The following is a 27,756-nucleotide window of genomic DNA, read 5'->3' as shown; positions in this document are numbered from 1 at the left end:
GCGGGAGGACAAGGAATCGGGAGAGAGGGGAATGAAAGAGTGCGACACAAAAGGAAATCCCAAAAGCTCTCAGCCATTGGATTGCATCAAGCCATCACATATGCAACTAAGTGCGGCTGTGTCAGTTAGCTATAGTGAAAGTGAGGGATTAGGGAATAATTAATTAAGGTTTAATTAAGGTAATTTGGTTGAATTTCGAGGGGTGTGAAATTCGTGATACTTCTAAAATTTGTCAAATTTTACTTTCTTCTCAAATTTTGGGCGTTATAGTTCTCTAATAAAAAATTATCATCAAAATTTCTGAGTTTACTTGAAGAGAGGGATATTTCTATTGCATTTACTCTTCTTTTTCCCCCGTGGCTTTCTTTTTAGGCTTTTGCTTCCACTTTATTTTGGCAAAAAAAAAGAAAAAAAAAACTATTTGTTTCGCAACCTCTTAACATCAGTGTCAAATTCTTTCAGCTCTTCAGTATAAATTAAAATTTTCTGTATATCTATGTTTTCATGTGAAACCCCCTGCTCTAAACTTGAAACTTCTTTACTTAGCATTAAAATATGAAACTCTTTATTAATATCTGACATATCTGCAGGTAACGTTGTTTTGTAACTAGCTGGACATATTCTTTCTATAATTTGAAAATTACCGATGTACCTGAGATTCAACCTGCTTCATTGACCAAATCTAGTTATACATTTCATTGGCCTGACTTTCAAAAATATGAAATCTTCAACTTCAAATTCTGTTGTCTGTGTTTTATGTAATAGTAATTTTGTTGCCTCTTTTGAGTAACTTTCAATTTGTTTCTAATTAATTTGATTTTTTATGTAGCTTCACCAACCAACTCGTGACCTAACATTTGACAATCACACGCTTCGGCCTAACTTAATCGAGTTATGCATTTCATACCATACGGTGTTTGATAAGGAGCGATTTTAATATTGGACTGATAGTTATCGTTTTAAGAGAACTCGATCATTGGAATATGATCTTCCCAATTACGTCTAAAATCAAGGACACAAAGTTACAACAAATCTTACAATACTTGAATTGTCCTTTGTGATTGTCCATCGGTTTGTGGATGAAATGTTGTATTAAAATACAACTATGTACCCAAACCTTATTGAATGCCTTTTCATATTTTGACAGTCTCATGGAGTCGGATGAAGTCATCGAATGCCTCTAGACTTTGAAATGTGCCTTCGAGTGTCAGGGCGTTTCATTGGATAGATTGATGAAACTAGCTGTCAGAAAGATGAAAAACAGGGCATCATTTTGGTGGAAAAATTTGAAGTACCAATGCCAGCGAGAAAGAAAAGATAAAATTACTACTTGATTCAAAATGAAATGGGAGATGCAACATCAGTTCCTACCAGTTCACTATAGACTAGATGTGCAAATCCCAACTTCAAAAGTGGAGACCCCACGTCACCTGGTGACCACCACAACTTACTGACACGATTGAACCCTAGGATCTTACAACTAGAGTACACCCAGTTGAACATCAAAGTTGACTCTGCCTGAGGAGACACTAGTTCATAGGGGAAAATAGAGGGCCCCAACCAGCATGCAAAAAGCCATCCCGTCATGAAGAGTTTCAATTGCCACGGATTTAGACTTACCGAATTAGATCCCACAACCAAGAGAATGATCTCTTTCACGGATCAGGGAGCAGTTGAAAAGATAATTTGTGATCGAGGAGAAGATGAAGATTTCAGATAGACTCGACTTTCAGTTGACGAGGAGGAGACGCCAGCGATTCGAGCTGAACTCATGAGAGAAACTCCAAATGAGTTGACAGTTACTATTCTAGAAGGTAGAGGGTCCGAGGTAATAGATGTTAATGCAAAGTAAGAGATTTTGGTGCCTCGAGCTATTTGCAGACGTTGAGAGGAGCTCCAACAGGACTGGTATTGGTTGTCCAAATGAGTCATGAGTTTGAGGAGCCGATATCAAACACAATGTAATTTCAAATAAGAGAAATTTAAACTTTTCAGATGTATATAACCTACATCCTAAGTTGACTTTACTGAATGAGATCCAATATGTCCAAGATTAGACTCTTTTGTGTCACTTCTAGAAGCCCATAGGGAGTCACTGGGTTATTATACTTAGTTTAGCAGTATACCCATCGACAACGGATCAAGAAGGATGGATGAGTCATAGTGTTAGAAATCACCTTAATGTCCTTGTAGGAAGGAACATCCTACAATGGGCTCTAGGCCCTTTTAATGAAGAGGAAGAGACCTCTCCAAAGTGGTATATTTCAATGTAGTTCAACCTGCCCTTAATTTCTTCCCAGAGTTGATTTCGCTTTACAAACTTGTTATCGGATACATTCGGACGAGTATGAAGAGTAGAAGAAGCCAATTACAAATTTGATGGCTTGGGGCTTAGCTTGTGAGGATGCTCATCTACGTACGGTCTAGTTATGATTGTGCTAAAATAGGATGAATACATATTCTATCAAAATGTGTTTCCAAATGTCATTGCTAACAGAATTGACTTATCAGGAGATTAGAACATTTCCGCGACATTTAACATGATCGACCTGACATCATATGATAAGAAAACAAAAGTTTTGACGGATAAGGTCAAAGTTCTCCTTTATTATGTTTTATTTCCTATTATCATTCAATCTTTTTAGTCATTTCCTATATATGCTTTGTATTTGGGTTTGGAAGTGAATTTCTGGTGTATTTTATTTAAGACTGTCACCGGCGCCCATTTTCTCCCTTTGAGGGTTGTATTCAAGGGTTTGGGTGGTGCTCTAGTTGTATCCGTCTCCCGAGGTGGTGTTTATTTTCCCTGTCCAATTCCGCATCCTCCCCACGTTGCTCCCAGCGGCCCCACTGTTACAGTCAACCAGGACTGCATTCTGAAATGAAAATTTATGTACGTATGCATTCATGCTATCCTATTTATAAATTTAGATTTGAATTTGTATGTGTATGTACCACAATCTTCTCTATAACACGATATTGAATTAGTGAATAGAATCTTCAAAAATCAAATACTGCAAATAATTTTAATTAAACGGTTCCCTGGGGTCAAATTTTAGAAGAAACTTTGGTTGAACTCAATGCTTCTATTAAATTTAGCGAGTGTGATATTACCTTGAGGAAATGTTAGAAATTGACAGATTAATAATTTAACTAATTTATGAAGCATTTTTAAAAAAGAAATTATGAAAACCTAAATTGTCTCTGCTTGAAACGGCGATAATCAACATTGTCGCAGTTCAAATGACAAAATGACAAGTTTATTTTTTGGCATACTAACTGGAATACTAGAGGAAACGCTTTATTGGTCATTGACGGCTTACGAGTTTATTTAACTTGGGATGTCAAAAGAGGCCATGAAGTTTACCTTCAGTACAAGGAATGGTGCTGGCGGAAGGACAAAGCAGCAGCGGTGACTTTGAAAGCAGCAACATTGTTGGAGGCAACGAGTGTGGTGATAGCTGCAATCCTATGGCTCTCTATCCATCATCACAACAAGTTGGTTTTTTTAATTTTCTTTTAAATGCTAGGTAAATTACTTGAATTATTAATCTGTTGATTTCTATAACTTGCTCTATTATGACACTGTAAATGCAATGCATCTAATAAAATTTAGAAGTTAAGATCTATGGCAATAAAGCTATATATTTTAATTGCATATCAGCAGATTTTTTATAAATTGTAAATTTCAGTTGAAATCAATATTACAAAAAAAGTAAAAAAAAAAAAAAACGGTTAAAATTGTAAATCTGGGAAACGTGAAATACTCAAGGGTAAATTCACAGGTATATATATTAATGCATTTAAATTGGCCTAAGAATTTCCTGTAAGAGATGCTTTTTTACTTGAATTGAAGTTAACTTGCCTAGTCTCTCTTAAATCTTGATTGAATACTCGAACGAGTCTCCAACCATGCTGTGCTTAGATCATGAGTGGATTTATAGAATTTGATCTAATCTTGGGTTGGGATTAAATCAACTTGAGATTGAAAATTCAACAGCCCTATCTGTAGCCTCATTTCCTGTTTTAAGAGTTAACATATAGAGATTGACATGGATATTAAAAACATATGTAAGTTCCTTGAAAAAAAAAAATTTGTTTGCAATATTGCATACAAGTTCTGCTATTTTGTCTGTGTGGCACCCATGGGCCCATATCGGGTAATACTAATGGCAGTTTTAAAGCTGTTGGTATGTGAGAAGCATCACTGCTCTTATCATGACGAATGCAACCGGTAACTTGGATAACAATGGTGATTGGAGAGTAGAGCTATTACTGGCGCTTTTACCCATTGATCCTTGTCATCCAGCTTGCCAAAGATGCAATATTTTTGTTTTTTCTTCTTATTCATTTTTTTCTTATTATTATTTTTCTTATTTTTTCTCGCTGAGGAAGGATATGTGCAGTGCACTCAACTTTTTCCATTGGAAATGACGTTGTTCTGCGAAAACTCATCAGGAGTCGAGCATTGTAGTTGAAATTGTTAAAATTTTGAGATTAAGTCGATACAGACAAAATGTATATTTTAGTATGCTTTAGTTGAAATTGACAAAATAGTCCCCTTGTGCTCAAGTTTTAAGACCTTAGCTTATATCTTGAAGTGTGTTTGAAATGTATTTGTACCTTGTGATTGTTGAGAATGATTTTAGTTGACGAACCTAATGTTATTCTTATGTAGAGACATATTTTGCTTTCAAATATTCTCTATTTTATTAAATTTAAAGTATTTCTTAGTCTGTCTCCTTTTATTGCTTTTCATGCTTCCTTAGGTACTTAGACGGGACCACATTGCAGCTGGTCTTTGTTGCATTCAGCTATTCATGAATTCTTCTTCTCAGGAGGAAGCAGTGAAGCATTTGGAACACGCAAAAGTAAGAATGTTTGTTGCTTAAATATTATATAAAAAATGTTGAATTTTTTTTTTCTAGTTATTGGGTGTAAAAACTTCAATAGCTAAATCCATATTTGGCAATTTGCTGGATAAATCTTTTTCAACCATCTTATTTAGATATAGCCGAGTAATTGTTACCTGTTTGTATCTTCTGTAACTTTAATCTTCATTGCATGTAAAATGACAACTTCACTAAATGCAACTACATACATTTGTCTATCTCCGCATGGTATTTCAACGCAAAAGTATACTCTCATAAATATTCAACCCATTTAGTGTGTTTGCCCAAACTCTTTTGTGAATATAGATACTCTAGTTTCAGATTGTCAGAATATATACAAATTCTTCTCCATCATAGTAAGAATACTTTTGTCCAAACTCTTTCTCTGATATTTTTTAAGAAGAAAAGATCCTAGAAACTTCCCTTTGTTGTTGCATTACATCTTTTTCCTCAAAATATTGATTCAAATGCTCTCTTACCACCGTGTAAAGTTGGTTGAACTTTTTAATCTTCGGAAATATCAACCACCCTCTCTTGATGTTCCATCGTAAACAGTGTTTTATTATTTTTTGCTCCTTTTTGATAAACAAATAGCTCATCTCTTTATACTTTGTAATATTCTAATATGATCCAGTGTCAAAATTGACAGACTTTTCCACAGAAATTAGGGCAAACACCAATTTTTATTGCAATAATCCAAGCAACTCAAAAATAATATAAAAGATAAGCACCTATAATTTGAGATGTTGGAAATTTCTCTCAAATTCTAAACCTAAGACTCACAATCCAATCTCATGCATAAACCCAACCTTAGAAATAACAAAGACTATTTGTACCCAATAATAATAATAATTATAAGACAAATTTGCCCATAGACTAGGCGCTGTCGTAATACATTACTCATTGTTGACGCATTAGGACCTATAAGGTGTTCCTTGGCTTGAGATATATCTTTATTTATATTTCTAACAATAAATGCATATGGCAAAGCGCGCTCGACTCAATTTCAACTTTGTGTATTTCCAAGTAAAATAGTTCCTTACATTTGAGTTAGTCTTATCAAGTTTTTTTTTTAATACATAAATAATTAATTACACATTTGAATAATTAAATTTGGAGTTTCCATCATAAGAAGAGAAAATTAATATATAATGAACTTGATCAAATCATAATCACACACAAAATCAGTCACAACTTGTTAGATGAAAAGAATTAAGATCGATGTCACAAATTTAAAGTTCAAATTCTCATATCCACTTTTTTGTATCACATTAAAAAAATTTACATCTAAGAACACAAAAATAGTAATAAACTAATATTCAAATCCTAACTGCATAACATAATAATAATAGAAAGAAGTGGCCTTAAAACAAGCATCTGAATAAGTCATATGCGATCGAATTTGACTTCACAAAGTTAGCTAATGACAATTTTCTAGATAAATTTCAATGTGTTTGAAATTCATTAAGGGGTTGTTTGGTTGGAAGAATTTGCAGTACTATAATTCTTTTACAAGATTTTAGAAAATTATGTGTTTTGTATGAAGAATTATAAATACAAGATAAAATATGAATGAATTTGAAGTTCACACCATTGTTCCTTTTGGCTAAAATTAAAATTTGGCTGATTTGTCCGAAATTAAGTTACACCATAAAATATTATCGGTAAGAACCACCTCAGCCACCGCCTATTGCCCGTCAGCTCTCGCCTTCCACTACCCCCACCATCCACCGTCCACCTCCGCATCACTGTCATCACGACCGCTGTCTTCGTCGTCGGCCTTCCGCCGGCCTTCCGCCGGCCTTCCGCCGTCGACATTCATCAATCGCCGACCATCCACCATCAAAATTCATCCACCGCTAGCCACTCATTGTGTCTGTCTTCTGCCATTGGAAAAAAAAATATTTTTAAATACACTTTTTTCAATATACTTTAAACCAAACAAAATATATTTATAAAGTCCTACGTTTATTTTACAATGAACCATACATTCTTAAAATATTTCAAAAACATTATAATGAGAGTAATCTACAAATCTTTTGCATTTTATTTCATTTTCAATTAACCAAACAACCACTAAATTTTATCAAATTTCAAATGCACTTCGTAATTTGTTGGCCACAGTCGTCATCACGGACCGCCAGTCGCTACCATCAACCATGATTGTAGCCCTTTACCGTTGGCCATTGAGTTTTATATCGTATTTAAAATGTGCTCGTCCAAATATAGAAAAAAATATTGATCTAAACATGTTCCTTTGCATTTTGATATATGCATTTACTTTATACTATTTTTTTTATACTATATTTCTTTCTCAATAAAAAATAAATGGCCCCCTAAAAATTTTAAGATATGTGGAGAAGACTTTTTAGCTAAAATAGGCTTTTTTTAGCCTTGAATTACCACCATGAAGCTTTCTCTTGGAGATGAATGAAACTAATGGTACGACATTCACAATGTGCACAATAGTTATCTTCAATAATATGGATACAAGAAAACGTGTTATTCATCAGTTCATGAATATGATTATATTTGCTCCTTCATTATGACATTTGAAATATGTGAATTTGATAGGTAAATTATTAATGTGCCGTATGATACCCAAAATTTGTGCAAAACAATCAATCAATCACGTAATTATACATGTCGATCAACTATTATATTGATAAAGAGTTCGTGTATCGATCCCACGAGAAAAATTATCATAATATTTCTAACGGACGGAACTCTGGTTTATTAAATCTCTAAATCTAGTTTAAAATGTCAGAGATGAAAAGGTTAAAAGTTCTAAAGTCCTAAAAAGCAGAAAGTTAAACTAATTTTTGTTGAAGTTTCTCAGAGATTAAAGGTTTCTACTCTTATGTTTTTGGTCTAGTGATTTATGTTTTTCTTATGAAACCCTAAGTTATTATTGACAACCAGGGATAAGATCTCATTAGTCTATATTTAAATTATAAGAAGTATTGGAAACCATAATACAGTTAAGGGGGCTTTACCATATAGTGTTTCATGGGAATCCTTTAGTCTTCTATCTAGGTTTCAATTTCCTAACTTTAATGGTTTTTCTACTAGGCTATTGTATGTTAACATGTTTGTTTTCTATGTGACGGTTAGAACATAGCTCGCAATAGATTTTAACAATCTATTGGGTTAGATTAGAAGTAATTTAAAGCTGAAAAGTTAACACATCAATATATGAAATCCAAGCACAGAAAAGGCTTCTAAGGAATGAAATCCATACAATAAAATAATGAGAAAACCACATCCTTACCCTACAAGAGCACAATAATGAGGTTAACTATAATGCATTAAAAATGAGAACATGTAAACTTTTATTGCAGCCATATAAGGAAAGTAATAGAAGAGGTTCAAAAAACTCAAACTCGAGCTAATTGGTCCTTGCAATACACCCTGATCCTCTCCTTTCAGTACAAGTTTTTCATAGATCTCCTTCACCCAATCTCTTCTCTTGACCTCTCAAAACTCTCAACAGAAAAACATGAAAAGAGGAAAAATAAGAATAACTCTCTCGAGCGAACCCTAGGGAGAAATCGTAGAGCCCCAAAGCTCTCATTAACTCTAAAGGCAAAGCCTGAAGGGCCAAAAGTTATCTAAGCTCTCAATAGGATTGTAAATGAGCTAAGCTTGAGCGAGCTCAGGGTCGACTCCTTTTCAGCTTGTTCGACATTGGCTTGTGTTTGAAATCAGCTTGTGTTCGAAATGACTCATGAACAGTGTGTTCGTGTTCGACTCGAATAATATTTTCCGGCTCGAGTTTGGCTCGAAATTGGAGGGGATGAGTCGAAAGAAGAAGAGGAAGATGACTCGGAACTCGAAAGAGGAAGAGGAACAACAAACCCTAAGCTCTCGCCGTCAAAACACTTTTGCGATTTTGAGAGGAGAAGGAGCGCGACCTTCGTCAACTCACCGAATGTCTTTCGCGATTTTGAGAGGAATGAGAAGAGTCACCGACTCGCCGAACGCCTTTCACGATTTTGGAAGAGGGAGAAGCAGTCGAACCCTCGTGATTTTGAGAGGAAGGAAAAGAGTTGGAACTTGGAAGAGGGAGAAGAAGTCGATACTTATATATATTATATTAATTATAAAACATATATTATATACATATATAATATTTGTATAAGTAATATTTACTAATAGATTGTTATAGATTTTAATTTATAGGATTTAATTTTTTTAAATTTGATAAATTTTTTTTATTTTAAAAAGTTTTAATTAATTACATTTCATAATATTTAATTTTATGAATATTTATTATATATGTGTGTATATTTATTTATTTCTTTCTTTTTGAGTCAATTCGAGCCGAACACAAGCGAACAAATGTTTGTTCGTGTTGGACTCGTTTATTTTTTGAGCTGAAAAGTTTGTTCGTGTTCGGTTTGACAAGCTTAACGAACGAGCTGAACACGAACTGTTCGCGAACAACGAGCCAAATTGACAGCCCTAGCTCTCAAATGATCCCTTCATATAGCATTAGGGCTTCACATTCGCTCAAAACATGCCAAAATAGATCAAATACACATGTTGGACAAATGCCAACGTAGCTACATCGTGCAAGGCATAGTTATGGGGCAAGTTTGCACAATTATGTTGTCTCCTTGCTTTCATGGATAAAAGACCCGACATAATTATGCTAAGGCCCGACGTGTCACGAACGGGCCTGAGGTTTGAAATTAACCAAGACTAAAATAGACAGTCGGACAATAGAAATCAATTTTGCTATTTAATTTATATCACCAACGGTTTAATATTCAAATATTCATGAAAGAGCCACAAAAGAAAGTCATTTAATTAAGTAGAAATTTATACATTTATGATTGTTGTTATCGCCTTCTATACACATTTTCTCTTCTTTTTATTTATCATAAGCTTAAAATCTAAAGAAATATTAAACAACATAATGAGTTACCTAGCAATAACCTAGGAGTAATCACACTTCTAAACAACAGCAATTATGCATGATGATTTTTCATATCTCTATATTAAAGCTATAATATATTATTCTTTCATATTCTTATAAGAAATCTTATGTACAATATTGTATGTATCAATGATCTTTTCTAAATGAAAATACTCAAATATTCTATATGCATTACTTTAAATTTACTTTTATTTTGTACATTTACATACACATTTGTCTGTCCAGGGAACACTGCCAACAAAACCTAGCACACTTGTGATTGATATTATCTCATTACCACAACATTTAATGATTTAAATATCACAATTGTCTGGGATGGAAAAACCCTTACATTTCCTTGGTTGATATTTTCTCATCGGCACAACAATTAGCTATGTAAACATCTTTTCTTGGGTGTTAAGTTCTGTCTACTCATCCTTGACTGATATTATTCTGTCGACACAGCGGTTAGTGATCTAACCATCACACTTGTCTGGGTATGTGGAAAAATGTGTGCGGGTATATTGTGTCTCTTGTCTGTACTTTTAGGGTGAACTTCTCCTCTGAACATGCATATACAAGCATTTATGTATAAGTTATTTTCTTTTTTATAACATGTTTTATTCTGAAGCATCTCATGCATATGCTAACATGCTAATGCTGGAGTAAAGGCCAAAACACAATAAAATACAATTATTATTATTGTATTTACAGGATGACTATTCAAGCAAGAACAATTGCTACAATCACATGTGACTCTATATGGTGTGAGCGAGGATGGAAGGTTGTCGATCGGACAACAGGTATGAAATAGTCGGAAGGTGGTCGCGGCAAGCATGGTCGACAAGAGGTGAGGTTGCTTCAGTTGGAAGGGGTTGTAATAGTGTGGGCTGGTTGGAAAGCGCTGCAGTGGGAAGGGGCTGCTATGTTGTGGGGTTTGTTGTAAATGGGGTAACGAGTGGAGAAACAACAGGATGGTTTGGTGCTTGTTGTAGGTGGAAGGAAAGTTCTGTCGTGAGAAGGGGTTGCTATGATGTGAGTTTGTTGTAGATGGGGTTACGGGTGGAGAAGCAACGGGCTGGTTAGGTCTCACGACAAGGAAGCAACAAGCTGGTAGGAATTACGGTAAGGGGAACAGTAGGCCGGTTGGGTTTCATGATAAGGAAACAACAAGCTGGGGGGACTGGTTGGGTTTCAAGGCAGGGAGAGAGCAAGGGTGGATTTAGAACAGTAGGTTGGGGCGTGGGATGGATTTTAGAGCAGTAGGTGACGTGGGATGGATCTCAGTCAATAGATGACATGGGGTGGCTTTAGAACAGCAAGTGACGTGGGTGTTGGAGGGCTACGACAACAGGTGAGGGAAGCAAAAGGTCGGTACGATAAGAAAGGTCATGGGGTTGGTGATTGGAATCAAGGAAGAGGGGCTGTGGAGGGGAGTGAGTGAAGGATAAATGTCTCGTTTGGGTTAAGCTAAAGTCGGAGCATCGCTCAGACCCTTGGAGACGATCACCATCTCGGACGAGTTACAGTCGGAGCACCTTCTGTTGTCAGGTACAACCCCCAGAGGGGAAGAACGCCTCAAAGGCAGTAATTGAAATCAGCAATCAACAAAAGCATCCACATCCTATGCGAGCGTAACATAATATAAAGGATCCCAACATTAAGGTATTGGAACGAATTTGCAATTGGGATAAAAGTGGAAGGTAGTTGAAAAGTTAGGAAATGAGTAGGGAAGAATTGGAATTGGAAAGAAATAGAAATATGAAAGGGAATAAAAAAGGCAAGCAATAAAATAGGAAGGAGTTCAAATTGGATGGAAATAGGAAAGGGGATGGAAAAGGAAAGGAGAGAGTGCGGGAAGGGTTGGCCTGCAGTACTATAACAGTTACTGTACTGCGTCCGCGACACTATAGCAGCTACAATACCTCGATTGATACGCTCCTACGTCAATCTCCAATGAAAAAATTTTGGTGTGGGTGGCTTGGGTAGAGGCGGATGCTAGGGAACCCTACTATAGGACTAGTGTTGTACTAGCTCTGATACCAAATGATGTTGGAGTTACACTAAATCTCTTCAAACTGGGACAAAACGACACAATCACATGCGACTCCTACGGTGTGACCGAGGATGGTGGGCTGTTGGTTGGACAGCAAGGAATAGTGAGGATGTGGGGGCGATAAGCATGTTGGTAGGGGTTGGGGTTGCTGCAGGTGGAAGAAAGGGGCTGCAATGGTGTGGATTGGCTGATGGTGGAAAGAAGGGCTGCAATGGTGCGAGTTGGCTTCATGTGGAAGGGGTTGTTGTGTTGTGGAAGGTTGTTGTAGATGGGGTTACCGGTAGAGAAAAAGCAGGCTGGTTGGGTTTCACGACAAGGAAGCAGCAGATTTGTAAGAGTTATGGTAGGGGGAACAAAAGGTTGGTTGGTTTCAGTGCATGGAAAGAGCAAGTTGGGGGGGGGGGGGGGGGGGGGGGGGGGGGGGACTGGTTGGGTTTCACAGTAGGAATAGAGCACGTGTGGATTCAGAACAGTGGGTTGGGGTATGGGATGGATTCTTGAGCATTAGGCGACATGGGATGGATCTCATTCAGCAGGTGATGTGGGGTGGATTCAAAATACTAGGTGACGTGGGTGTTAGAGAGCTACGACAGCAGGTGAGGGAAGCAAAAGGTTGATGTGATGGGGAAGGTAGTGTGGTTGGCAGCTGGAATCATGGAAGAGGGGTTGCATAAGTGAGTGGGAGAAGGATAAATATCTTGTCGGGATCGAGCTAAAGCCGGAGCACCACTCAGATTCTCAAAGACGGTCATCACCTCGAATGAGTTATAGTCGGAGCACCTTTTTGTCTTCGGATACAACCCTAGAGAGAAGAACGTCTCAAAGGCAGCAACTGAAATAAAAAATCATCAAAAGCCTTAACACCTTAGGCGAACACAACATAATATAAAGGATCCAAGCACAAAGAAATAAGAAGGGACTTGAAATTGGGATATACGTGCAAGGTGGTAGAAAATATAGGCAATGAGTAAAGAGGAATTAGAATTTGAAAGAAATAGCAATATGATAGGGGATAGAAGATGCAAGCAATATAATAGGAAGGAATTGGATTGGATAGAAATAGGAAAGGGGATGGAATAGTAAACGAGAGGGGGAGGGAAGGGATGGCTAGTGGTACTGTAGCAGCTACAATATGGCGTCCGCGACACTGTGGTAGCTAAAATATCATAACTAGTAAACTCCAGTTTCACGTACATTCTTTATTGTGCAACTAATCATCATACATATCTCTCATATTATGCATATCTCTCATCTCATTTATATCTTGCACATCATGTCTATCATACATATCATGAATCTCATGTATATTTTTTATAATTTTTCTGTTATACATATTATCTCTTTCTAAGAATATGAAAAATCTAACTAAAATATAACATACATAGAGTCAAAGAAATATTTTGAAATAAAAAATATTACTGAAATTTAGAAATATAATTACTCACATTGGTTGTCATGTAGATTCTTAATTTTCGATAACTAGTTAGACATCACAATAACATTTATGTTGATAATAATAGCCTATAGACCGTAATATCAAACTTTAAAATTCAAGCAATTTTCATTAATTAAATTACTCTTCATTCTCTTAAGTTAGTATAGGATTATTTTACTTGAAATTAATGGACCCATCGTACAACTACTTTCCACACGTTTGCCTCTAACTCGTTGCCTCAACTAAATAACCTGAAATTTGCAAATATCTTAGGATTTCATAATATCTTGACTCATTAAGTGATTTAACTCAAAACATAACCGATTTGCCAAAGCATACCTCAAACAAGCATCACGACACAACCGAACCTTACTGATACTGCCAATTCTTCTTCTCTCTCTTTTTATCGTTTTACTCCTTCTATCTCTACTGATATCTCACTAAAGTTCCTCACGAAACTTCACAAATCAATTTTGTCACTAGAGCAGCCTCATTTCCACCATGGCGATCGAAAACGAAAAAGATTCATGATTCGTGGCAAATCTCAAAATGAAAGTGTGATGACTAATAAAAACATCTTAAATATTGCGATTGAGGGTTTCACACTTACCAAAATTTCCCTAGAGCCGCTACCGTGAGTTGCGGCTTCCCTAGAGTCGCTCGGTTTGTTGCTCGCCCCAACACTTTAGCAAGTGACGCGGGTTCCTTCAATCGAGCTGCAAAAATCACAGAAAGGGGGAGAGGCTTCGTGCGACTTGCGCTCTGTGTTGTAGGGACCCGAATGTTGGAGCTACGAAATCCTGCTACCGAGCATGATGGCAAATAGGGAGAGAGCTTCAAGCGATCAAACGAGAGCGGCAAGAGTTATTCAAAGAGTCTGGAATGAGGATTTCCCTCTTTAGACGCATCAAGAGCGCTAAACTTTGTGAGGCAAGTAGGCTGGATATAGTAACGACGGGGGATTAAAGAGGGGTAATTAAGGGTTAATTAAACTTAATTAAAATTATAACTAACAATTTTTATTTTTTTCCAATCTATTTATAATTTATATATCTTATTATATATCTAATTAATCTATTTGACGTGTAGAATTTTATAAAATTGATTTGGTTGAAATCTGAGAGATGCAAAATTTAAGGAACATTTTAAAGTTGCTACAATTTCACAATTTTTTATTATAATCCCCCTTCATAAAATTTCATCCACATAATTTAGAAATCTTACTTCAATTGTAAGGATGAAACATAAAATAATTTCAAAAGTATGTTCCTTATTAAGTGGTAACTAAAACATATGTGATAAACTATATATCTGATAAATCCAACATAACAAGCAAAGGGCAATTCATCCATCAAACTCTATGCATCAGCATGAGTGGCAACGTGTTCTTCTGGTTGTTGATGAGTTCAGGAATAAACTCTTGGTTGGATATTCTTTTTGGTTGCTTCTTTTGATTGGCACTTTCATAAGAATTAATGTTATTTAATAGTGTTCTGATACCGCTTTTGTCATGACCTGGATTCGGTCATTACACGAAAAAATTACGTCAGCCATCTAAAATGTGCAGTATCGTGTTTTGGCTCCGTGAAGCAAACTCAAAATCTAAAATATATGTCACACCTAACACCTAAACTTCAATTTTTACATGCATACACTTACAAAATGAAAATACTAGCGTGATTAGACTTACCTTATTCAATGCTTTCTAATAGGAACAGAGCGGAATGATGAGAAATATGGGAGTTAGGGTGGTCTCTACTCAATCGTTATCTTCCCTGCTAGCTCTAATGGTCGGCGATTGTTTCGCGAATGTTTATTCGGGAAGTTGATGGTTTTGAGCGAAACCAAAAAAGAGTGCGAAGGGAAGAGGGTTTCGGGTAGATGGCGAGACCAACAGAGAGCGCAAAGAGAGAAATGAAACTTAGGCACGCATGATGAGTATATTAGGTCATCTGCATCAGATTTCTTTCTGATTTGCGTTTGACTTAGTTCAATGCTAACAAGTCAAGTTTTTGTGTCGCTTTGTTGGATGCAAACTCGACGCTAAATTTGTAACAACTCTAATAACAATATTGTTGTTTTAAGAGTACTTTTTCCTCAAATTGTTGGACGGAAATCAGACTCAAAATCCACCTCAAATAATAAAATTTATTATTCGCAGCTTAACAGCTGCAAATTCGATGCTAATATTTGCGTCGGAAAAACCCAAAGCAAATATCAAATGCTTTTAACAACATATTCTGTAGCTACGACTTCCTGGTTTCTCCTTTTCGGCTTCCACTTGGTCCAAGTAAGCCTTCAATGTCATCGCCTCCCTCTCCTTCCTCTACCTTCGGTCTCGACACAATAATGCATATTTTTCTCCTTCGTCTTCTCCTTCGCACAGCTTGACACTGCACAGTAGTCGCACGCTTCTTTTTGCAACTTCTTCCTTGGATAGGGAACGAAAGTTTTTCTTCTCAGTCTCTCCCGTTTTCTCTCAGTCGTTGTCTACGTTGGTTGGAATGAGGAATAATATGACTCTTAAGTCTTAACCGAATGAGGCTTATCCTTCGTGCCATTCAGTTGATTGTTATTACTATTATTATTAATTTTTCTGTTATTACAATCCCCCCTTCATATAAAATTGTAATCAAAATTTGAAAATAGTAATTACAATAGCATACATAACTCAATAGAAAGTTATGGATATTATTCTTGCATTTAAAAGAACTTCTCCCAAGTAGCATCCTTTTTGGACTTGTGCTTCCATAAAATCTTCATAAATGTAATCTCTCTCAACTTCTTTAAGACATAATCCAGAATCATTTTAGGCTCCTCAACATAAGTCAAATTAGGCTGGATATCAACTGAGTTTTCTATCACCATACTAGTTTCATCTGCAATATACTTTCTTAGTAAAGAAATGTGGAAAATATTATGCTCTCTTTCATATGTACTGGTAAAGCTAATCTGTAAGCCACCTTCCCAATCTTCTCCACAATCTCAAATGGACAAACAAATTTGTGGCTCAATTTTCCTGCTTTCCTAAAACGTTGCACACTCTTCAACGGACTTAACCTTGATAAAGAAAAAAAAACTCTCCAACTTCATACTCAACAGGTCTGTGCTTGGCATCTTAATATTTCTTCTATCTCTTCGCATTGTTTTAAGTCTGTTTCTGATCAATCTAATTTTCTTAGTATCATCATTGACCAAATCAACACCATTGATCTTTCTTTCACTTGTTTCATCCCAAAATTGAGGTGTTCTGCACTCTCTTCCATACAAAGCTTCATATGGAGTCATCACAATACTAGTCTGATAACTATTATTTTAAGCAAAATCTACTAAAAGAGTATGTGATTCCCAACTTCCACCAAAGTCAAGAACACATAACCTTGATAGATTCTCAAAGTCTGAATAGTCATATCTGACTACCATCTGTTTGAGGGTGAAAAATTGTACTAAAAGTTAATATAGTGCCCAAAACTTTTTGAACCTTCTTCCATAATCTAGAAGTAAACATGTCACCTCTGTCGTAGACAATAGACATTGGCACTCCATGCCATTTTACAATTTGATCCACATATAATTTGGTTAGCTTCTTAACTGGATTTGTTTGTCTAATAAGCAAGAAATGCGCAGGCTTAGTCAGTTTAACGACAATCACCCATATAGCATCATGACCCTGACGTGATCTCGGCAAACCAATAACAAAATCCATCGCAGGCTCATCCCATTTCCACTCTGGAATTAAATTTTCTGGTGACAGAGGATTGACATTTATGATAAACTATGATAAAAAATTTAATTTCTGCCTCCCAGGTAAATTTATTTTGATGTTTTTCTTATTGCAATCAAAATGCAAGACATGAATGAAGTATTTGTTTTAAACTATTTAATAAAACAATTTTTCATTTAAGATAACATTAATTTAATGCATTAAAAAAATAATCACTCAGCTTGTTTAGCTTGCTTGCCACACAAGCTCTGTAAGCCTTAACCTTTTAGGCTTAGTTGTGCTCTAACCAAAATTGCAGTTAAACATTAATATTTTATTAGATATCAATTCCTAATTAAGTAAATTAAACTTTAATTTAAAACATACCTTATCTTTTAAAATTTCTCTATCTTCTTTCTCAAATCCAAAAGATTAGCCGGCCTTCTTCCTCACTTCCTAACAATAATAAAGTTTAATAACATAAATTAATTTAGCTACTTACGTCATTAATTTCACTAATAGCATAAGGTTTAACATCTACCTTATAGGTTTTCAGGTCGATCTCCTCCCTTACCTGCTCGCTTCACAAACTTCCTTTCATTCAAAGTCAAAATTCTTGTATTAAAGTCCTGATTAAATTTTGACATTGTGTTATACACTCACATACACCCATAAATTCATTAAATAGTTTAATAAGAACCTTAACATACATTAAAATTCTTTGGTTGTCCGCAACTCTTCCTGTTCTAACACATGGAAATCTTATCAGCCTCCTTTCCTTAAAGTTGCAACTTACTAGTTCTGATCCTAATATAGTTAAGCTTTTTGTTCACGTTAATTATATAATTTCAAGCTCTCATTTATGCATATATCTATATTTAATTAATGTAACTAATTAAAATAACTTTATAAAACTTGCCTTGCCATCGGTTGTCAACCTTACCTGCCTCACGCATGCAAGCTTTCTCCTCTCTCCGGTCTTGACTCAACGCAAGCTTCCCTTCCTCTACTACGCGAGCACAGTGTTGATGGTTTCCCTACTTCCTTTACTTCAACTCAACTCAGAGCATGCCCCCTCCGGCTCCTTCTTCCTTCTCTTCCTCTGCACGCATGCGATCATGGTTTCCTGGTTTCTCCTTTTTGGCTTCAACTTGGTCCAGATAAGCCTACGATGTCGCCTTCTCCCTCTCTTTCCTCTGCCTTTGGTCTCGACACAAAACCAGATTCTCTTCCTTCCTCTTCTCCTTCGCATGGCTTGACACTGCACAGTGGCCACACACTTCTTCCCATAACTTCTTCTACCCTCCTCAGCTAGGGCACAAAAGTTTCTCTCGATCTTTCTCGTTTTCTCTCTTCGTTCTCTACATTTTCAAATGAGGAGTAATACGACTCTCAAGTTATAACCAAAGAGGTGCTTATCCTTTATGCCTATTCAATTAATTGCTATTACTATTACTTTTATTATTATTATTTTTTGCTGTTATGACAGTCTCCTTCACAGAAAATTGCAAAGCTTTTCATCTTATTGTCCCCTTGACATCACGAAATACAAGTGCAATGCTTGCATCGTCTCTGTTGAAGCCCATGTCGAACATCTATGTCATCTTTGTGTGTCCATGTTCAGGTCAAACCTGTCATCTCCTTTGCATTCGACCACCATTGTCTTCTGCTCATCCTTGCAGTTGGAGTGTTTGCTCGAAACCGTCATATCTCCTTCTCGTTTGGACACCACTAAATCCTACTCTTCCTAGTGGTCAAAGTGTTTGAATCAAACACTAGATCGCCATGTCATTGTTCTTGCTAAACCGGAAAATCATATTGGACCCATTTTGCTCAAAGCAAACCTGCTCAGACAATCCGTCTTGTTTCACATTGCTTCAGTGGTCAAAGTGTACTTCTTGTTCAATTGCTGAATAACTGCGATTTGATGTGCACTTTTAAAAACATTGACACGTGTGCCAAAATCCTTGAGGCTGACATGGGGTGACTCGTACACATCAAACAGTGTGTGCAGGACCCATGAGAGAGGTCAACATCCGTTGAAGAAATTTGCACTATAATAGGGTTTGGGGCACCTTGCGTGGATTCTACAACTAACCTTCTTCATGCAAACCCAGAAGTTCCTCAGCCTTCTCCAATACTTCAAAATGAGGCTAATGAGCATTTATGATAATATCTGTTCTTGTGAATTGCTGCAGTCATACCGTGTTTATTAAACCTGTCTGATATTTTTAGCAAGTTTTGAATCTTGATGAACTCTTACGACTTTCTGAAGGATTGCCACTGATAACAAATTGACAATTTTGGAAAGAGAAAAAAAATGGTAGATATGTTTATTTCGTTATTATAACATTTAAATACTATATAATGAGAGCTATTTATTTTAATGCAAGAAATTATTATGCTGTTTTGTTCATTTGACATTCTTATTTAATTTTTTCCTATATTTCTGTTTTAAAAAATGTCAGTTCAGCTATGTAGTATGTTATTTGCATCCTTTTCTGACCCAATTCCTTGTATTTAGGCAAAATGTTTAAACTTGATCTGAAGCTAAGCTTTCATTCTGTACAGTTGCTTTTAAATTTTGTTGTGTTTTACTATTACACTTACTATGCACTGATTCACACAAAGACATCTTCATGTTTCCATTAACTTGGTATAGGTTCACTTTGAAGAAGGATTATCAGCACGCCATAGCACCGGCGAAATCACAAAAATTTTGCCAAAGTTTACTCGTGGAAAAAGTGTCTCTAATAAACTCTCTGAAGAGGAGCTCATCAAGCTTTCTGCTCGTGTTGGCATTCAGGTATCAATGGTCATACATAAATTATTATGAAAAGGGGTAATTTTCTTTGTAAGTACATTAGTGATTTTTAATAGCATCAACGCTTATGTTACTCTTCCAACATTAACGGATGCTTCATAAAATAACTGGCGCCAAAAAAATAATGCGTCTAAATTTTGAGTGCAAACACAACTGTTATCAGATTCAAATCATGTGTATGAGAATTTCTTTCATGATTAATTAAGTGCCTTGAAAAATAAGTAATGACTTTCATTGTGCATAAGCACACTATCATTTTAATGGTGCATCACTATTAATTTAGAATCCGTATGATTTTGAGAGAATAGTCAATCTTGGGTAGTCATTAAAAAGTTTTCAATTTCTGGAATACCAACGATCTGTTCATTCAAATTTTAGCCTTTTGTGTCATTCTAAATAATGACATAGATATCTGTCAAATATCCTCAACAAATGTTCTGTAATAACCAGTAAGGTCTGGAATACTCCTAAATTTTGTAATTTTTATCGACCTTGGCCAATCTGTGATACCCTATCCATTGATCACATCCCGAGAAATGCGACTCCTTGGCCAAAATTCATATTTAGAGAGTTTTACATTAACATGTTTTCTTTTATAACTTGTAAAATAGCATGTAGATAATCTGAGTGATTGTTTAATTATTCATACACCATAATATTATCTATAAATTTAACCACAAATAAATCCAAACAGTTGAAATATTTTATTCATTAGATTCATAAAAACTATTGGTGCATTACTCAATCCAAAAACATCACCGCAAATTTGTAATGCCCATATTATGTTTTGACTGTTGTATTTGATGTCTTTTTCCTTAATCTTTAATTGATGATAGTCTGCTTGCATATCAATATTTAAAATATTTAAGCTCCTTCTAAATGATCAAAAAGATCATTAATTTTTGGCAATGAATTTTTATTCTTATTAGTGAGCTTTTTTAATACATTGTAGTCAATATACATCCTAAAATTCTCATTGCTTTTCTTTAAAAGTAATATTGAAACTCCACCCTGTTTCATACAATATATTTTTACTAATAACTAAACTAAAGCCTAATTAGAAAGAAGGAATTAGTGAATAAGGACCCACTGGAGTCTTACAACCCAAAATATTGGGAAAGCCTTGCTGCCAGGGTCTACTTGGACAGAGACTCGTCTTTTTTCGATCCCTCAATCATTGGAAGTCCATGATTTGTGGTATTTGCGGTTCAGCTGGAGCTCTCTCTGAATGCATCCCACCACCACAAATGCTTTTTTGTTGCTCAATTGCATAGCAGCATTGTGTTGACAACCATGATAGGACAGGGTCTTGCAACCTGAAATTGCTTCTTTTCCTACCTATAAAGCTTAGACACCAAATTAAATGTATGGTTATATCATAATTGTGATAAATAGGATATAGTATGTTATAGATATAATGCTTTCTGTAGAAAATAAAATAATGAAAAAATCGAAATTCTTTGTTATATGAGGGTCATAAATAAACATATTCAATGGTACAATGTCTTGAGTTGTGTGCTTTAAGTTCATTACTATGATTGGAGCAGAAATTTAACACCCCCTCAAATTAGATGGTATATATCTACCATTTCAAGTTTGTTTATGATATTTTGAAATGTTGGGTCCCAGTATCCTTTGGTGAATATGTTGGTCAATTGATTTTCATTATAATTGTCATCTATCTATATCAACTCTTTTATCAAGGTCTAATTTGTATCATGGTTTAGTTAGAGTTTCACATAGCTTGCACTTTGTCATATTAGTTTTTTTTATTAGATCTATAACATATTTCTTTTGGGAAAGAAATATAAAAGGCACACTAATTTTCGACAGCATCATGCTCCATCACCATATAATGATAATAAAATCAATTTCATCCAGAAAATTAACAACTTTGGCACTTTAGGCTCTAGGGATGGATCCATGAATTCTGAATGGATCCACAAATTCCTGAAATACCTAGAACTCCCCTTTGTTCTGATTTTCACCATTAATCGTAGTTGATTCTTTTGAAGGATGTTAAAGAGCCCCGATATAGTGAATAAAAAGAGAATTCGGCATGTGGAATAATGTTGAAGGTTGAAACCTTGACCTTAGAGAATAATAACAAAGATTGGAAATGGAAACCCTAAGCTTAGAGAATAAGAATAAAATTCAGAAAGGACATACTAATCTTGGTCTGATATCATGTAGAAAATAAAACAATGAAAAACTCTCAAGAGTTTTTACTTTTTGTTTTACAAGAGGAGAGATATATATAAATCTCTCATATGTATTACAAAATAAAAATAAAATAAAAAAGGATGGAAAAGTAATTAAGGTTCGGCGATCCTATAAGAAAGCATATAGATTACAATTTGAGGGTTGAAGAGACAAATCAATTAGAACGGCGCCTATGTCACCGTTTGACTCGTGTTCCACTAAGTCAATGAGGATGACGCAAAGCTTGGCCTAGTTGAACCAGCCAACCAGTTCAGTCAAGGTCTCGGTCCAATCCCCTGCAAGACTGATCAACTGTTTCAAGGGGTGGGAAGTACCGTACCCTTCCTCTTTCTTCAATTTCATTTTACCATTATATATGTTTGTATGTTTTAGTGTTCAATTTTGTGTTTCTTGATTTAAGAGCTCGTATCATCAAACTTCGTTGTCCGACCTGGCCCATTGAGCTTGGAATTACCAAGGCGGGAATTGACAGTTGGATAGAGGAAACCTATATAACAGTTTCATTTCATCATAAAAATAAACTCTATAACATAAAAGAGTCATTCTAATTCAAAAAAATTATATTTATAATAGATTGTTCATATTGAAATATTTACATTCAAACATAAAAAATAAACCTTAATACCTATCAATTTGCGCTCCATAGCACATGTACACCTACTCCTTGGGGTTTATCTAATCTACAACTGGTATTCCTATAAAAATGTTAGCAATTATTGTTTGAGTTAAAACTACTTTGTTGGTAAATATTTCTAAATTACAATAATTCTCATTTTAAAATATTTTTATAAAAGCGCGGTAATAGTAAAAGTTGTGCAGTAAATAAAACCAATTTCATATCATTTCATTTATTTATGTTACACTTTATACTTAGGAGTTACCGTCTAAACGTATACTTTATAAAAATATATGTTTAATATTTTCCAACCCACTAGGTAAGCAACCTTTTTCATTTTCTTTTCTATTTTATGCATGGGTACAATGCATTCCTCTGCTAATATCATTAGGGATGACTCTCATATGCATGTAAATATCATATTTTATTCATTTTATTTTGTATTTAAACTTTTAAAGAAAAGTTGTATTCAACATTTGAAAAAGACAGACTTTTGCAATTTAAAAGAAATAAAAGCCGGAAATAGTAAAAACATGCATAAATAAATAAAACTATTGTAAAATAAAATCGTATTTTGCCAACATCAACAGTGTCATTTGCTAACATTTTTCTCAGTTCAGTCTAGTCCTTAGTTGCACTTATAATAATAATTTAAATGTAATTAACTTTTCGTTTAGTGCTAATCTTTTCTTCTATTGCTTCTGAATTTTCTATCATTAGTTCCATAATTTTTATTTACTTAGCTATTTATTTGCCTATAAAAAAAAGATAAATATACATATATATATAATATATATGCATAAGTGCGCGCTAAACATATATACATATATGTGTAGAGTATCCAATTTAATTTTTATGTTAAAGCTTTTAAATATTTTTTTTTACAAACCTACTTAATATCAAGTTTTCTATAGCTAAATTTTAATTTTAGGTTTCTTAATTTTCTTCTTAACATTAATTAATAAGAAGAATGTTAATTAATTTTTGCAAATTTAATTTTATACTTGAATTTTTTCCTCTCTTTTTTTCTGCCTTAGCTCCCTCGCCAATCACATATAATTGAAAGAATCAACATTAGGATTTATAATTCATAATCTATTTAAATCAATTACAATTAATAACCTAAATTAATTTAATACTTTAACTTTTAAACCCTTTGCCTTCCCTAACTCATTCGAGTCAAGCAGAACCGAGCCTATTAAGGGTTCGGTCGAACACCCAACACCCCTCACACACGCAGAGCTCCCGCACTCAAGCTTTAGCAATCCCCTTCTCTTTCTCGCTCAGTTCTCGGTCTAGCCCTAAACAACTACTTAAGCCCCCCCCCCTCTTCCTCTTTCCTATGCGAGCCACACAAGTTAGATGGCCCGCCTCCTCCTTTCTCGATGAGTTGCACGAAAGGGAGAACCTAGTGCCTCCTTCCTCTTCCAGCTCTCGATCGACCTTCCAATAGGTCGCACAAGCTCTCCTTCCTCTTCTGCAGCTTGGTCAGGGCACGAATGCCTCTCCCTCCCTTCCCAAAGCTCGTGCAGGGCTGCTTTAGTCTTCTACATGCGAAAAAATATTGCACGTTCTCCCTTCTCCCATCTCTTTGGCTTAGTTATAGTTAACCTCCTCCTCAACCTTCTTCTCCCTCTACTGCTTCTCCTTTTTCCTCAAACACTTCATTCTCAATTTCTTCTTCCTCTACCTCCCTTTCTCGCTATCACTTTCCCCCATCTCTCTGTTGACCTCATTTTAAGTGAGCTTTAGTTTTCCTATTAGGATTTAGGGTTTAGTCTTAAGGTTCTCCCTTTGACTATCTTAGAGCCTTAGAAATGTGACCCGCCTCATTTTAGAAATTCAACCTGCTTCTTTACTCTTTTGGAGTTTCGCATGTGTGGTATCGGTCTCTAGCACTTGGAGGTTGAAACCAATATGAGGAAACCCAAAAGGAGTCCCTATAGGATCATTAAGCCCTGGGATGGCCTTGTGCATAACTTGCACCTTCGCGCGCACAAATTTCACAATTTAGAGAATCGACACTTTTATTTTCCACAATTCGCATCGTCTGCGTCGTTATTCGTTGAAAGCTTAAATAAATTTTTGAAATTATCGATCGCAGACTTGAAATTTTAATAAAATTGAATTTGACGTTTTTTTTACCCGATCGTTGATGAAATTGTCCGGACGATTACGGATGACAAAAACAGATCGCGCTGGTGCGTCCGGAATGTCGAAATTACCTAGAGAGGACACTCATTTTGTTAGGGCATCGCGCACGAATAAATTGTACGAAATTTGATATTTTTCTAAATAAATAATAATAATAATAAAAACAACAAAAATCCTTATTTTAAAATACCTTATGTCCCTAATCCCTAATCTCACACTCACGCATCACACCTCACGCCCCGTTTTCTCCCGTTCGCGACCCAGACGTGAGACGCGGCTCACCTCTACTTCTCGGGCGGAACCCTAGCCCGATCAAATTCTTCTCCTTCGCAAAGTTTCGCCTGAGGTCCCCCCTCCTCGTACGCTCGCCCTGCCTTAAAGCTCATCACTGTCGCCACGCCTCTGTCTTCACCTGCTCTCTGTCGTGCTCTAGCTTTCTACTCGCCACACTCCTCTGCGTCTCTTGTCACTTCTCGTCCGTCGCCTCCAAGCTACGGTTCACCTCAGGTAAGTATAGGTATTCTTCCTCCTCCTCTTCTGTTATAAAAACCCCACTTGGTGAAGGGTTTAGGGGTTGGCCAAAATTCTAAAGAGGGTGGTGGTGCTGCCGGATTTTCCCGGGCTTGTTTTGAAACTGCTCTAGGTCTGCATAAGGAGATCTTGGTCCAATGAGCATTTTGAGGATATAAACTGAGGTATGATCATTACATTTAATGTTTAATATGCTATTTGGGGCTATGTAATGCAAATCATCTATCAGATAAGTGTCGGAGCTGTGTTTTTAACAGATGTGGTCTTTTAGCTTCTCCTTGTACCAATCATGTTTGAGCATCTCAGGCTTGATTTTGTGACGATCTGCATGCATTCTGCAAATGTGGTGTATGTTCTCATTGATATTGCTGTGAATTGCCTGCTTTTTCCTTGGTTTGGAATGACACATTTTATTCTTTGGAGTTGTTCTTATTTGCTTTTTTCAGAGAATCCTGCATGCCTATGGTCTTAACTGGTGGCCTTATCCTTTCGTGGAACTTTCAACTCCCTGGACTCCATTATGGTAGTTAGCCATAGCATTGGTGCACATCCCTTGTTATGGCATATGTTACCTGACTGCTAAGGCAAAGAATTCATTTTTTCTCAAAACTCTTTCCTAATTTGTACACCCAATCGCATTAGATTTGCCTCTCTCCCATTTTCATATAAGTTGAATATTGTTCCCTTTGCTGTATTTCAAACCGATGCATAATCTCTGAATAATATACATAATTGTTTTAATAAGGGATCTTTAAACTGGAGAGAGGATCCTACTGCCCAACTTTTTGAGCATTTCTATGTGGCATACTGAATAGTGGAAAAGAAATGTCAAATCTGAAATTCTTTATTTATTGGAGAATACAAATGATATATATTGATGTTATTTTATTTTATTTTTTATTACCTAGTTTATTTAAGTGCAAAAAAAAATAAAAAAACCACACTCTTCTAGTATGCAAACCAAGCCAACAAGTCCACTGGATGATAATTTTTTGTTTCGTTTGTGCACGCTCTGAGTCATGAGAGATTGTGCATTGACTTGCTTCCTCCTTGATTTCTCTCAGTTTTTGTCTGCATTTAAACATTTAGTATTGTTTGTTGAGTTTCTTTTTACTTTGATATAAACTCTAAACTATTTGTATGACTGTGCATGCAAATATAAGTCGTAAATAATAAAATTGGCAGGATGAAACATCAAATTACATTTTCTCGAAATTGAAGCCAAGTAATATGATAGTTTGAGAAGTCACCGTGGTTTTCTCATCCGGATCCATGACATCCCCTACTTTTTCTTCCTTTGACTCTAGAAATAATTGTTCATATTTGGTCCTTTTCCCACTTGACTTTTTTATGTCCAACCTTGAAAATTCTAAACTTTGGATTCATAAAGATAAATACCTCTGATCATCATCGAGAGTTCTCTTAAGTGATTTCAGTCATTTGAGAGGTAATTAACTATAGGGGCTTGACTCTATAAGGAGCTTTAAGAACCCAGGTAATATAAATTTTACCTAATTTTTAATATTAGATAGGGAAACTTGTAAGTCAAAATAAATGGTTCGCAAATCATACAGATGTCATAAATTCTGTAGTTTATTTAATCGCGTTTCACTATCAAGTAACACACATATCCCTCGGGATAGGCGTTACTTGAGGCGTTGTGCTCGATCATTTAAACTATTAAATATATGAGATTGGTTCAGTCTCATTTTTTTTAAAATTAAATAATTATAGTTCAAAACTATATATATATATATATATTTTTTAATAAACGCCCCAAAGGCTAATTTTATTGAAATTGAAAAGATATATAGAGGTTGTATGAGAGGACCCATGAGAGGACCAAAAAAAAGGTCCCCTCCCCATACGATACATCAGACACTAGCATCCTAAAAGGATGAAACATAGATAAAACACAAAAAAAAAAGAAAAAAGAAAACAAAACTTATAGAAAAACAAAACTTATAGGAAATAAGCTGCTAGGCACGAGCCAACTTGGTCTTGCCTCTGCCTCTGGTTTTAGGATTTACTGGAGTATCATCCATTAAGTTCCCAAGCTGGGGTGTGTCTCCATTCTTCTTTTTCTTTCTAGATGTGTAAACCTGTCATTCCTCATCCGAGGACTGGCTCATCTGATCGGTGTGGTCAACAGATTGTTGGGCATGTAGGAGAGAATGAGCCCCCAGTTCTTGACCAGCAGTAACTACATTCTGATTCTGGAGAGATGGTAAGCATGTCTCTTCAACACCTGAAGCATCCTGGGGATGTGGAGCTTCAATACTATCCTGATTATTGGACCCAAGTAAATCATCTGTCAATATATCAGTCAGAAGAAGTATTGTCTCCGATAGTGGGCGGTGGAGGTGGCATCGTGTCAACCGGTGTTTCAATAGTTTGTGGA

General features: G+C 35.7%; 1 protein-coding gene across 1 annotated transcript in view; it reads left to right on the top strand.

The window, feature by feature from the left end:
- The window catches only part of LOC110029039, a 194,533-nt gene that overhangs the window by 112,112 nt on the left and 54,665 nt on the right, over positions 1-27,756 (top strand). The window contains 2 exon segments of the mRNA XM_020731152.1: positions 4,770-4,871; positions 19,670-19,813. Of these exon segments, the coding sequence (XP_020586811.1) occupies positions 4,770-4,871; positions 19,670-19,813 (246 nt within the window).

The sequence above is a fragment of the Phalaenopsis equestris genome, unplaced genomic scaffold (assembly GCF_001263595.1).
Source record: "Phalaenopsis equestris unplaced genomic scaffold, ASM126359v1 Scaffold000002, whole genome shotgun sequence".
Taxonomy (NCBI): domain Eukaryota; kingdom Viridiplantae; phylum Streptophyta; class Magnoliopsida; order Asparagales; family Orchidaceae; genus Phalaenopsis; species Phalaenopsis equestris.
The sequence above is the reverse complement of the archived record's forward strand: the minus strand, read 5'-3'. Positions and strand labels throughout refer to the sequence as shown.